Raw genomic sequence first — 12,370 nt, forward strand, 5'->3', positions numbered from 1 at the left:
AATATAACATTCTCATTTCAAGTAGCCTATAGTATAAAAATGCAAATATTAAAATTCACAGTGGATTACTTTATAGTGACCTCTCACATATTGTAATAGCTGCAAATAGCCTCCAGATGTCATCCTTTAGACTGTGCTGAGGCAGAGGACACATGAGGAGCGTGTTGATATTCTGCAAAGGACAACACAATATATTCTATAGCCTACATTTTATAGATAATAAAAGACTACCAGTTATTTTATGTAGTATACATAATTCCAATGTATTTATAACCAAATGCAACCATTTCACAACGTATTTTAACAGCAGACCTTTTATTTTCTCAAATTTGTCCTCTGTTGTCTCTGTGCCAGACTTCCACTTTGCTTTATTAAAAGCCTCCCTTCTAAATCACTACATGCATTATTCATGGATGAAAAAACACAGCTATGTATCCATTTCTCCAACTCGTAGTTTTCTTTTTCTTTTTTTTTTTTATTCCCACATAGTCTGCATTCTTACTAAGACCCAATATGCCATATTTGTTGTAATCGAAGAGGAGTGAAGTGGATATCTTAAGCTCAGTATGGAAGTTAAGGGCAGGATTTTATGCAGTTCACCAGTTATAAATAAACTGATAAATATGAATATGAGCATTTCTGCCAAGGGCCTAATTGTGATGACTACACACCTGGGTGTCATCTCCTTTGGGGCATTCATGTTCTGCTGCAGTCAGTATCAATCATACATTATTGTAGTTTAAATAGCTGAAGTTAGAATTTATGGTGTCTTATAGTTTAGCTTTATTAGAGTAATCTTCCATTAATTTCAAACATTTAATTTTTTTTCATCATTTATTCTGCTCCTGTGTGCCAAAGCCCCACAACAAATCAGTTGTGCAGTATTATTATTTTTATGTTATTTCTTTCCAGTCCACAAACCCTAACTACGTGAAGGCCTAAAGCTTCTTGGCACCACAGTACTGTTTGAACTGGTGACTCTCTGGTTGGTGTGTAATACTTAACTCACTGAGCTCAGACTGGTTAATATCATAGTAACAGCAGCATCAATGATTTGATGTGATGATGAAAAACCTCCTTCTAACATTCGTCATTCTTTGTTTCAGACCATTGTGGTGGTCTCCACATTGCGTCAAACTGCCCTTTGCTTCCTCTTCCTAACCCAGCACAAAAAGGCCAATGCCCACTCAGATTCCTCAGATGAAAACGTTTGATGGGATTTCTATTGCTGGTTGTTTGGCTGCACTAAATGGCCCTGTTGTATGCAAATGCTGAAGCATATGACCCCGCCAGTGCTGGGCAGCGGCTAGTGTGAGGGGAATCATTAGCAATGCAAAGCCATGGCACTCTGAGACTCAAATTTGGACTATTTTGTTAAAAGTCAATAGCTGCAGCAGAAGGTAAGGTCACTGTGACAAAATATTCATAATGAGGGGTTAAGACTGATAATGACTTGGCTTGTGTAATGCTTACTAATTACAGCAGATAAACGATGTACTGTTTTGACAGTCAAGTAACTTTTTTGTTTTTATCATTTGGATTGTTTGTTATATTAAATGTAGAACTGCACAATATTAAGTTACATGATATTCCAGAAACAATAGTGCAGTCAGTGTTCCGATCTGTGTGGCACTGGTTAAACCATGTCACATGACATGTGGTGCCAGACCTTGGGGTTTTGGTCTTAAATGGCTTGCCAACAGCAGAGGGGGCACATGGACTGTGTTCGTTTTGGGATTCTCTTTGATGTCAAAGCTTTGTCTCAGTATCATCGTCTACTCATCTTTCTATGACTCTGAAGCCTCCTGCTCAACCCGGTAACCACAAAGTATTAGTTTAGCCCAGGGTGCATTTAGCAACTACAGCTACTTGATTGAAACAGAAATAATTTTTAGGGCAATTATTTAAGGAAGTAAAATTGTATATAGGTTGAAAATGTCTAGTTATGTGTCTGGACAAAGCTGCTTTCTCTTCTTTAGATCATTACTGATTATTACAAAGATTGCAGTGTTTAAAGTCAACACAAACTTTCCGGCATAAATTTGTACAAATCTTTAATTGCTGTTTACTGCTCTCTGTGTATTGAATGAATACACATTATTAAAACACACTGAAATCTAAAATGAAACTTTTTATTATAATTCATCTTTAATCTACTTTATTTTAAAAGTGTATGTTATTTTTTTCTTTCAGAGCTGGAACCAAAGATGAACTGGGCTTCCTTCTACACTGTGATTAGCGGGGTCAACAGACACTCCACTGGCATCGGTCGAATATGGCTCTCTGTCCTGTTTATATTTCGTATTTTGGTGCTTGTTGTTGCCGCGGAGACAGTATGGGGTGATGAGAAGTCTGGGTTTACCTGTAACACTCAGCAGCCAGGGTGTGATAGTGTCTGCTATGACCACTTTTTCCCCATCTCTCATATCCGCTTGTGGGCACTTCAACTCATCCTTGTCTCCACTCCTGCTCTGCTGGTTGCAATGCATGTAGCCCACCGGCGTCATATTGACAAAAGGATCTGCAAACTGTCTGGGAAGGCCAGTCCCAAAGACCTGGAACAGATAAAAACACAAAAGATGAAGCTCACAGGAGCACTATGGTGGACCTATGTCATCAGCCTTGTGTTTAGGATCATATTTGAAGTCACTTTCATGTACTTGTTTTACATGATCTACCCAGGATACAAGATGATACGCCTGGTGAAGTGTGACTCGTACCCCTGTCCCAACACGGTGGACTGCTTTGTGTCCCGTCCCACGGAGAAAACTGTCTTCACCGTCTTCATGTTAGCCGTGTCTGGGCTGTGCATCCTGCTCAACATTGCAGAAGTAGTTTTCCTGGTGGCAAAAGCCTATAGTAAGCATTTAGGTAACACTGGGGAATCAAGCATAGGAGACTGGTTACGCCACAAACTCTGAACAAAATCTGTGAAAAGTTAACTTAAAGGTGCAATAACTTCTCTGGGAGGTCACTATGGACATGTGGATTATTACTTTATCTGGAATGTTCCACAGTATGGCATTAAAGTTGTCATTGAATAAATGCAAGATAGTTTTTTGTTTTTTTTTAATCACTACAAAATTGTATGAAAAACATGCATTCATACAGTGAGCGGGGTCTCCTCTCCACAGACATGTAAGCTGGCCTGGGGATGCCACTTGCTTGTCTCTGTGGAGATAGTCAAGTTTAAGTCCCTACTGTTGAAAATTCAAGACAAAATATTAGCATAACCATGGAGACAAGCAGGTGGCAGATCCTTCACCAGAAAAGTTACATAGTGCACCTTTAAAACAAACAGAGCGTTGTTTGTAGCTTCAGTGTGGTTTAACCCTGGTCATGCATCAGTATATAACAAAACTATTTAGTGAGTAAAGCTTTTTTGTATATATATATATAATTTGGCTTTTGGAACAAAGACACTTCTCCATCATATAATAGTCATAAAAGTCACAAAGGCTTCAGGTAAAAAGATATGACATATTTTCAGTTCACTTAATTTTTTACTGATACAGTTTTGTTTTTTTTGTAGATGAGACTGAATTGAAAGAATACTGTAAATGCTGTATGTATGTAAATGCTTATGTAAATGCTTTTTTAATTGCTGGTGATTCTTAAAGGTGAGCACAGAATGTTGCCTGTGAGGGGATTCTCGGAGGGAGTGGTGGGGAGGGGGCTGTGGTCGAGCAGTGGCGTACTTCTAGTTTATACTTGTCAACAACTGTTTGAATTTTTGTGTTTAAGCTGTTGCTTTTGAGTTTTTGTCTAATCCTCACTGTTTTTGCTTATGCTATTTTTGTTTTGTTAATTTCTTACATCACAAAAAATAATACATACTTAAATTACAAAAAGATTCAGTCCATTAAAGCTTGTGCTGTCAAATCATGTCTTTTATGCTGGTGCCAAGAGTGAGGATTTACTTTGTTTATTTTTGTGTAATAAACCAATGATAAAACTATTCATTAAAATTGGATTAATTTTCAGATAAGCTTTGCTGCAACATTTTGCACCTATTATCTAAATGTATATTTTAATTTGTATGCTAATGTATTAACTTTCAAATGTTTGTTATTTTCAATATTTCCAAACTATTCCTAGTTTACTTCAATCAAGGCAGAAGTTATAATACAATACAAAGTCCTGAAGACACCTGCCCAAGCAATTAATCTGCTGACCTGACATTTAGTAAATCAGTGGAGCAGCAGTTCTGCATCCAAACAATTTAAGCCACAGTCGTGCCGGAGCCTGCATGTGATTCTTCTCAGCTGTCAGCAGAGGCCTGAACACACACGGGAAACGTGATGAAACGACACATCACACAGTGGCAGCACTGCCATCTTTAGCTGTGGTCCATGGTGGTCCACGGTGGTCCACGGTGGTCCACGGTGGTCCACGGTGGTCCACGGTGGTCCACGGTGGTCCACGGTGGTCCACGGTGGTCCACGGTGGTCCATGGAGCCGATCAGCCACCTGTGCACAAATGTCTCAGGCACGGTTATTAAGTCCTCCTTTCCAGGCCAAAGTGCATAGTTTATCAATAGCCTCTCCATGTAAGGGTCAATGTGAGGTGACAATAGTGACCCATCGGACAGCTGAACATGCTGTGTGAAAGCATGAGGCCACTAACCATGACTCTAACACATCAATACTACTAATACTAGTAATAAGAGAAGTTGGATAAGAGAAACTCATATCATTTACATATAAAGATGTTTTATTGCCTCAGATCCATCAACTGTAATGGGTTGAAACAATTATGAAAACATGTTGTAGAAGTCATTAGTCATCACAGGAATCTAAAGCTTAAAAACACTATCAACTATAATGCATTACAATTTGAATTTAAAAAGTATGATGTGTGTCTTTTATTTTGAAATGCTTTCATTATTCTGATTTCTTCCAAAAGTATTCAGATTTATTCAGATTAATTACTTCAATTACCTAGTGTGTCCCAAGACTGTGTAATAATATAAAGAATGAAGAAAACGAAAAATGGGTGAAAATGTTTTATGCAACTGTAGTAAACATAATGTACATGAAATCTTGACACAGAGAGTATTTTGGGGTAAAGCTCAGAGACCACAACAGAGACAACAGTGCCACTCCTCCCAACATCAACTCTATTTAAAGCTTGCTGACTTATGAGACTGCTCTGTGAACTGATTGGACACTCCAGCTGCCACTCAGCCACAAGTTACACCTCTCGGGTACTGGGCTTTATAATTTTGTTCAGGAGGGAACTTTTTCAGCGGTGTCCTGGACTCGTCTCAAAGGAACTTTTAATTTTAGTACTCTAAACTACTCAACAGGTATGATCTTACATTTTTTTAATACTTTTTGCTTTGGACATTTGTCCTCCCTGTAAAGAGGGGGAAAGTGAAGCGGCTTTTTCAGGATATGAACATTCGCAGGTATGTTTTCATATGAAAACACACACAACATGAGATATTACTTATCCAGAATTTGTGTCACTTTTCAAATCTTGGGCCCTGTATGAAACAGTTGTTCCTTCACTTTACCTTTTTTAAAACAAGCTCCACTATTTTTAAAGGTACGATCTGGCATGCAGTAATGAATATGGCTGAATATTTTAAACTAGAAACCTAAATAGAGTCAGTGTTACATGCAGTACTGGGTAATGTGTCACAAGATCCATAGAGGCTCCCCAGCATGCTGCAGGGCTTTCTCTCACACAGCAATCTGTGTCCTGGGCCTTTTTATCAGTCAACAGTGGATAGGTCACAACCTCTCAGAGCACAAACAGTGGATTCATGATTATTTACTGATTGAGATGGGCTTTGGGAAGTATGGCAGCTTTAATTAGGCTTGTCTGGAAGATAACATAATAGATTTTTTTGGAAACGTTTTGGTTGTTTAAAGTGTAATAACAGTTTTCTGTTTAATTTATAGCCTTGTTTGAGTTTTTAAATATCAGTCAAAAAGAGAATGTCTTCTTCTAAAAGATAATCATTCATCTCTTAATTGTTTGTGTCTCCACAGACGCCTGTTCTGGTTTTCCCGATAAACTTGTGTGGTTATTTGAGGCAGTATGGCGGACTGGAACTCCTTGGGGAAGCTGCTCGAGAGTGCCCAGGAGCACTCCACTGTGGTGGGGAAAGTGTGGCTGACGGTGCTGTTTATCTTCCGGATCATGGTTCTGGGCGCAGCAGCAGAGAAGGTGTGGGGCGATGAGCAGTCTGGATTCACCTGTGACACCAAACAGCCCGGTTGTCAGAATGTCTGCTACGACAAAACTTTCCCCATCTCGCACATCCGCTTCTGGGTCATGCAGATCATCTTTGTGTCCACTCCCACACTGATTTACCTGGGCCACATCTTGCATCTCGTGCGCATGGAGGAAAAGGAAAAACAAAAGGAGAAAGAGCTTGCACTGCAGAGTGAGAAACAGCAGCAATTAATGGACATAAAAGCCAAAAAGGCCTCAATCAAAGACAACCAGGGCCATGTGCGCTTGCAGGGTGCATTACTCCGGACCTATGTCTTCAATATTATTTTCAAAACCTTGTTTGAAGTGGCATTTATTATAGCTCAGTATTTTTTGTATGGGTTTCAGTTAAAGCCCATGTACACTTGTGACCGCTGGCCATGTCCCAATGTAGTGAACTGCTACATCTCTCGACCCACTGAAAAGACGGTCTTCATCCTCTTTATGCTGGCAGTGGCCTGTATCTCTTTGCTGCTCAATCTGGTGGAAATGTATCACCTCGGCTTCACTAAATGTCATCAGGGCCTCCGCTACAGACGCAACAAGGCCCGGCTCGAGGCAGCCAAGCCCCTGAGTGACAGTGTAATTCCTTATGTGCACGGATATAACTACTACGGAGGCCACACTGCGCCTGAACCCTTTGCCCCAGAGCCCAAGTACAGCCTACAAGAGCCTTCTGCTGCTTACAGCCCATACAACGGCAAGGCAGTCTACAAACAAAACAGAGACAATCTGGCAGTAGAGAAGAGAGGGAAAACTGAAGATGACAGATACGAAAGATACGAGAGGAAACCATCGAACGCAGGTTTAGAGTTATTGCTACTAGAACAACAGAGGAGAAACAGTGTGTCTAGCAAGCCCAGCACCACCAAGAGCAGGATGGATGACCTGCAGATCTGAGGACTTAACGACAAACTTTGCTGCTGTCATGGTACCACTTTATAATAACAACACCTTAATACGCCTTAAGAAAACATGAACAAAGACTAAATTCATTATAAACAAATTGTTTTGTTAAGAATTTTTCAGGCGAAGTAACTACTTAATTAAGGGGTTAGGATTAGAGCATTAATTAATTAGTTACCAATTCTGAATAATTTCATTACACTAATAAGTTTTAATAAAATAGTTCAGTATTATAAGTTAAGTTTTTGCTCATGCTTTGTTGAGGTTATTAAAAGTGTTACCTCTTACTTGTTACTTTGACCTAAACTGCACTGAAATGGCAAGAGCCAACTGTTTAAAAACTTTTGATCAACTTGAATGTCATAAATGACTAGAGAATGTTTTTTTGTTTACAAGAGTTTTTTCAATATAATATGATTTAAAAGAATGTGAATAGTTGCTTTTAAGTTTGAAAAAAATATAGCAGATTTATGGGATAAAATTGATGTATCTTTGTCTTTTTTGCTGTTGGACAGAAATGTCAGGTAATATATTTTTTATTTATTTATTTAGACCTACTTGAAATAAACTTACTTAAATATTGCTTTAAAGCTATACATTTTAATATTTCTTAAGATGTTTATTTGCTGTTTAAATAAAATGACTATACTATTAAGTTACTGTTCTTTACCAATTAATTATGGTAACACAACACTTTGTTTTCTGTGATTAGTGTATTAAGGTAAAACTTACTTCACTTAGAATTTGCCTGATGATGTTGAATGGCTGGACGATACCAGTGTGATCTCAGCAATGCAGGAAGAAGCTACATCCCAACTCCAAAGGCAAAGATCTATCCCATGACCTCCTCTGCAGAAAGAATGAGATTAAAAAACAAAACATTTCTCTTCAGAAGTAGTTTGCTAGTTTAAAGGTACACACAAGGGTGCACATGCTAATTGTTTTATTCAGATGCATGTAACAGGGTATTCACACTTAAGAACACATCAAAACCTAAACTGGGGCTAATTTCGGAATTAATCCTGAACTAGACCAGAAATAAACCAGGACTAGAAGAAATCACCATCTGGATTTAACTAAGAAAATAGGTACGAGCCTCCTCCAGTTCGTCAGGTCTAGGTTCAGCAACAGTCTGTGCTCAAAGAATGAGGTCAGCTGACACCTGAATATACTGAATGACCAGGTTATTTCATCAATGGATTTTTTCTTCCCTGATGGCACGGGCATATTCCAGGATGACAATGCCAGGATTCATCGGGCACAAATTGTGACAGAGTGGTTCAGGAGCATGAGACATCATTTTCACACATGGATTGTCCACCACAGAGTCCAGACCTTAACCCGATTGAGAATCTTTGGGATGTGCTGGAGAAGGCTTTGTGCAGCGGTCAGACTCGACCATCATCAGTGCAACATCTTGGTGAAAAATGAATGCAACACTGGATGGAAATAAATCTTGTGACATTACAGAAGCTTATCCAACCAATGCCACAGTGAATGTGTGCCGTAAAGAAAGCTAAAGGCGCTCAATTAAATATTAGAGTGTGTGATCTTTTTTTTTTGGCCATGCAGTGTATTACTCATGTAGACTTGAGAGGGCTATCATTCATGACTGAATGGGGGTAGGGGATACAGACAATAACCTAAACTCTTGGTTATGGTCTTGATTATGATGACAGGAGGCTAGAAGTTGGAAATGGCAAATGATTGGTTAAAATTAGTGCACCTGGTCAAACTAATTTGCTGTGTAGAGATAGGCTACTATGCCCATATTTACTACACTTTAATAAGACAAATAATATTAGGCTACTCCATACTTATCCTTAGCCCATCCATGTAGCCCATCCGTCATTTTACAGTTGAGTAAATATTCTTGGTTCCATGTCTGACAGTGACTCCCCTGCACTGACCTGGTCCCGGACCCCCATACGTCCTGGGCCGTCCTGTCCCCCGCCGCTGACAGGACAAGGCTGCAAAATGAACCAAAAACAGGTGACGGGTTAAAGGTCACGAACCCTCGCGTTACTGCAGGCGTAACCAAATCGCTGAGCCAAAATAGTTTAGGTGCTGTACCCGAATGCATCTTTCACAGAGCCCTAGACTGTGCTGCCCATAAATCAGCCGGACAGGGCGCACACTTTGGAGAGGGTGAGTCAAAGCGCGCGGGTTTAGAGCCGCTGGAGGTATTCCGGATATTTCTGTGGCTTAGTGTGTTCAGTAAGTGACTGGTCAGCCCCGTGTTTACAGGTCACTGCAGTGAACAGAGCGTTTATCCTGCACATCATGTGCATTATTAGTCTATATCACCAATAAACCTAGTGTAAAAGTGATCTCTTTACTTAAGGAATATTAACAAAAAATTAAGAAATCATCATCAAGAGAAATGACAGGTGACCCCTGATTGTATATTTAGGGCCACACACATGTTATGTTGTGTAACCTACTTTTAATGCTCTACAACATCAACCTGCAAAAACCCATTCCATGTCACAAGATCACATGAAAATACATCAGATTCCGATTTTTTTTTTTTTTTTTTACTGGAGTTACCTAAATAATGTCTGTGTCAATTTTCAATCACTTTGCATTTGCTTCTATGATTCATAGAAATGACAATTACATACATAAGGCTCATTATACTGGTGTGGTCCATGACTTTGAACCAACAACCTTGTACATCATAAAGTTATAGCGTAACTGACTTTTTTGAGTGGAGTGACCTAAATAATGTTTGTGTCAATTACTCAATTACTTACTAGATTGGGAAAGTCAAATATGAAATGTTTAGGTTCCCACAGTCCAAACGATAAAGAATATGATGTTGGTCCAATTTACTTTTGTGCATGTTATGGTAAAAACAGTTTGTGATAATTGGATAATTTTAAATTGTAGGGAGCACTATAGTCATCACGGATATGTGCTCATTACTCTGCTCTATTCAGGCTTTAATTTTGTTGTCTAAAATTTTAGCTCTGCAGGCTGATGCATGTGGCAGTGAGCAGCTATTAAAGAAATAGGAAATACAGGGTGTCCATAAAGTCTTTTTACAATTTAAAACATTTATTACAAAGGTAAATGATAAGATATCTTAATATTAAGAAGATACTGAATTTCTGCCACATTCACTGTAGCAGAGCCTCATCAATGGCTGCAATCTCATCTGATATCTTTTGATTTATTTCAGTAATATCCTGTATCTTTGTTTGATACACGATATCTTTAACATAGCCCCATAGACTTTGTGCCTTCTCTTGAGGAGCCATTTCTTAGGGGTTCATTCAGAAGGATGCCTCTTTAATCAACAAGATGCCTGACATGCAAAACTGCAATGTGATAAAAAAAACAAAAAAAACAAAACTTTTAGAACCACGGAGTACAATAAACCTAATCTAATTAATGTATCTGATCAGTTGCTTTTGTAATTATATATAAAAAAAAAATGTAAAGAGACTTTATGGACACCTTGTACCCTGTATTTTTTGATTATGTTGTCATGCTTCACAAAAAACATGAATATTTTTTAAATGGATAACTATTTGTTATCCACATCTCTATATGAGGCATGTGGAGTGTGACCTCATTTGGACAATAAATAAATAAATAAATAAATCATATTAACCAAAAAAAACCCCCCAAAAAACAAAACAAAAAACCCAAAAAACAAACTACTTCAAAATCTGCCTTTTCTCACTCCCATTGGGGTCCAGTTTGTGGTCGTTGTGTTGGTTCGCGTCAAGCATCGTTGACCATTCGATCACATTTTTTGCAAAGCTGGTCGATCCTCCATGTGAGACTTTTCAAGAATGTTGTTCTTTGTTCTTGTTCAGGGGGACAAAAATGTAATTATTTTTGGGAAAATAAAAACATAAAAATAATAAAAGACTCAGGAACAATGCCCCTCACCAGTTACTTATATTGCAACATAAACTGCATCAGTGATCCATAAATGTTTTATTTTGATACACTTACAGAATAAAATCAAGAATCAGGCACAATGAAGAAGAAAACTGCCAACTAAGATTTCACTCTGAAGCTACAGATTGTGAAAGCTGTAGACAAAATTGCACATATAAAAGACTTGATTAATAATACACTAATGCACCACCAGAACATTGTCCATGCCCACAGTACGCACTCATGCTTAATGGCAAAACTGACCGCATGCCAGGAGAATTTCCAACTGTCTTTTTCTGCACCGCTTTAATGTCCTTTAATCTGTCCTTTCATAAACAGGATACAGTAACATTTTAAAACCTTCGAGTTGAAAAACAAAATGTCTAAAATATGCCAAAAATGAAGCACTGTGGAAATCGAAGGGAAATTACTATTGTCTCACTTAACTTTGGAACTCATTTGAAACAAAAAAGATTACATCAAAACTATAAGAATAACATGCAACAACTAAAATAAAACATACAATATATTCTTCAAGAATGATTTGACAGAGTTATGACAGAATTTGAAGTATGACGAGTAACAGTCTTAGTGGATTAGTTATATAGATACACATGTCTGATATAGTGCATACCTTATACTGTATGCAATAAAACAGTGGATGAGGTTCCCTTTGTTGAAATGCTGCAGCTTTTTGTCCTTATGGCTTAGTTTAGTTTATGTCTCATATGTAGCTTTGGACTCATATGACAGAAACAATTTTTTGCTGTCGTATATGAAACCAAAGTGACATATGAATATATATAAAATATATTTTATATTATTTTGGGCAGGAAGGCTACCAAACATTTAGTTTTGTGTGTGTGTGTGCCTCAAATAAAAATCTAGAATGAATTAGTACAATTGAAGTAAGATAAGGGAATACAGCAGCAATAAACAATAGAAAAAAGATACTTGACTTGCACTATACAAGATTCTTAAGTAGAAATACAATGCTCTGTAAACTGCAGCTGTACTGGGCAGGACTTCTCTCAATTAAATCCCTCTTGAGTCTCTTCAAGAGGCATCATACGTACTTACTAACAACACAGAAGCAAAATGTAGAAATAAAGTGGAAATCAGTTTGGCGTTTAGAAGCAAGCAGTTCTGTAAAGGCAAGGTGACATTTACTATGCTACACATTTTCTGTAATTAGGGTTGCTGACCAAACATTAGCCATTTAAAACTCGGCTATCTACTGGACATGTTCTAGGTCCGAAAATATCCCTTTATCCTTTTATTTTACACAAATCATACCCTGAGATTTCAATAAGCATGTCATTCAAGTTGTATGAACTATGTCAA

General features: G+C 38.1%; 2 protein-coding genes across 4 annotated transcripts; both read left to right on the forward strand.

Annotated features, from left to right (window-relative positions):
* The first annotated feature begins 1,211 nt into the window (after positions 1–1,211).
* gjb1a (gap junction protein beta 1a) lies at positions 1,212–2,962 on the forward strand. 2 transcript variants are annotated; one of them, XM_033978476.2, is made up of 2 exons: positions 1,212–1,400; positions 2,194–2,962. In XM_033978476.2, exon 2 carries the CDS (start codon positions 2,208–2,210, stop codon positions 2,919–2,921), a length of 714 nt encoding a protein of 237 aa, XP_033834367.1. In that variant the 5' UTR covers positions 1,212–1,400; positions 2,194–2,207; the 3' UTR covers positions 2,922–2,962. The 2 variants fall into 2 exon arrangements, with proteins under 2 accessions (XP_033834367.1, XP_055082421.1); XM_055226446.1 differs by lacking the exon at positions 1,212–1,400 and adding an exon at positions 1,626–1,817.
* Positions 2,963–5,186: 2,224 nt separating this feature from the next.
* On the forward strand, positions 5,187–7,305 carry LOC117381716 (gap junction alpha-3 protein-like). 2 transcript variants are annotated; one of them, XM_033978720.2, is made up of 2 exons: positions 5,187–5,309; positions 6,001–7,305. In XM_033978720.2, the coding sequence occupies exon 2, from the start codon at positions 6,050–6,052 to the stop codon at positions 7,124–7,126; it is 1,077 nt and encodes a 358-aa protein (XP_033834611.1). In that variant the 5' UTR covers positions 5,187–5,309; positions 6,001–6,049; the 3' UTR covers positions 7,127–7,305. The 2 variants fall into 2 exon arrangements, with proteins under 2 accessions (XP_033834611.1, XP_055082695.1); XM_055226720.1 differs by lacking the exon at positions 5,187–5,309 and adding an exon at positions 5,371–5,411.
* The last annotated feature ends 5,065 nt before the right edge of the window (positions 7,306–12,370 follow it).

This window comes from Periophthalmus magnuspinnatus, chromosome 14 (assembly GCF_009829125.3).
Source record: "Periophthalmus magnuspinnatus isolate fPerMag1 chromosome 14, fPerMag1.2.pri, whole genome shotgun sequence".
NCBI classification, from domain to species: domain Eukaryota; kingdom Metazoa; phylum Chordata; class Actinopteri; order Gobiiformes; family Gobiidae; genus Periophthalmus; species Periophthalmus magnuspinnatus.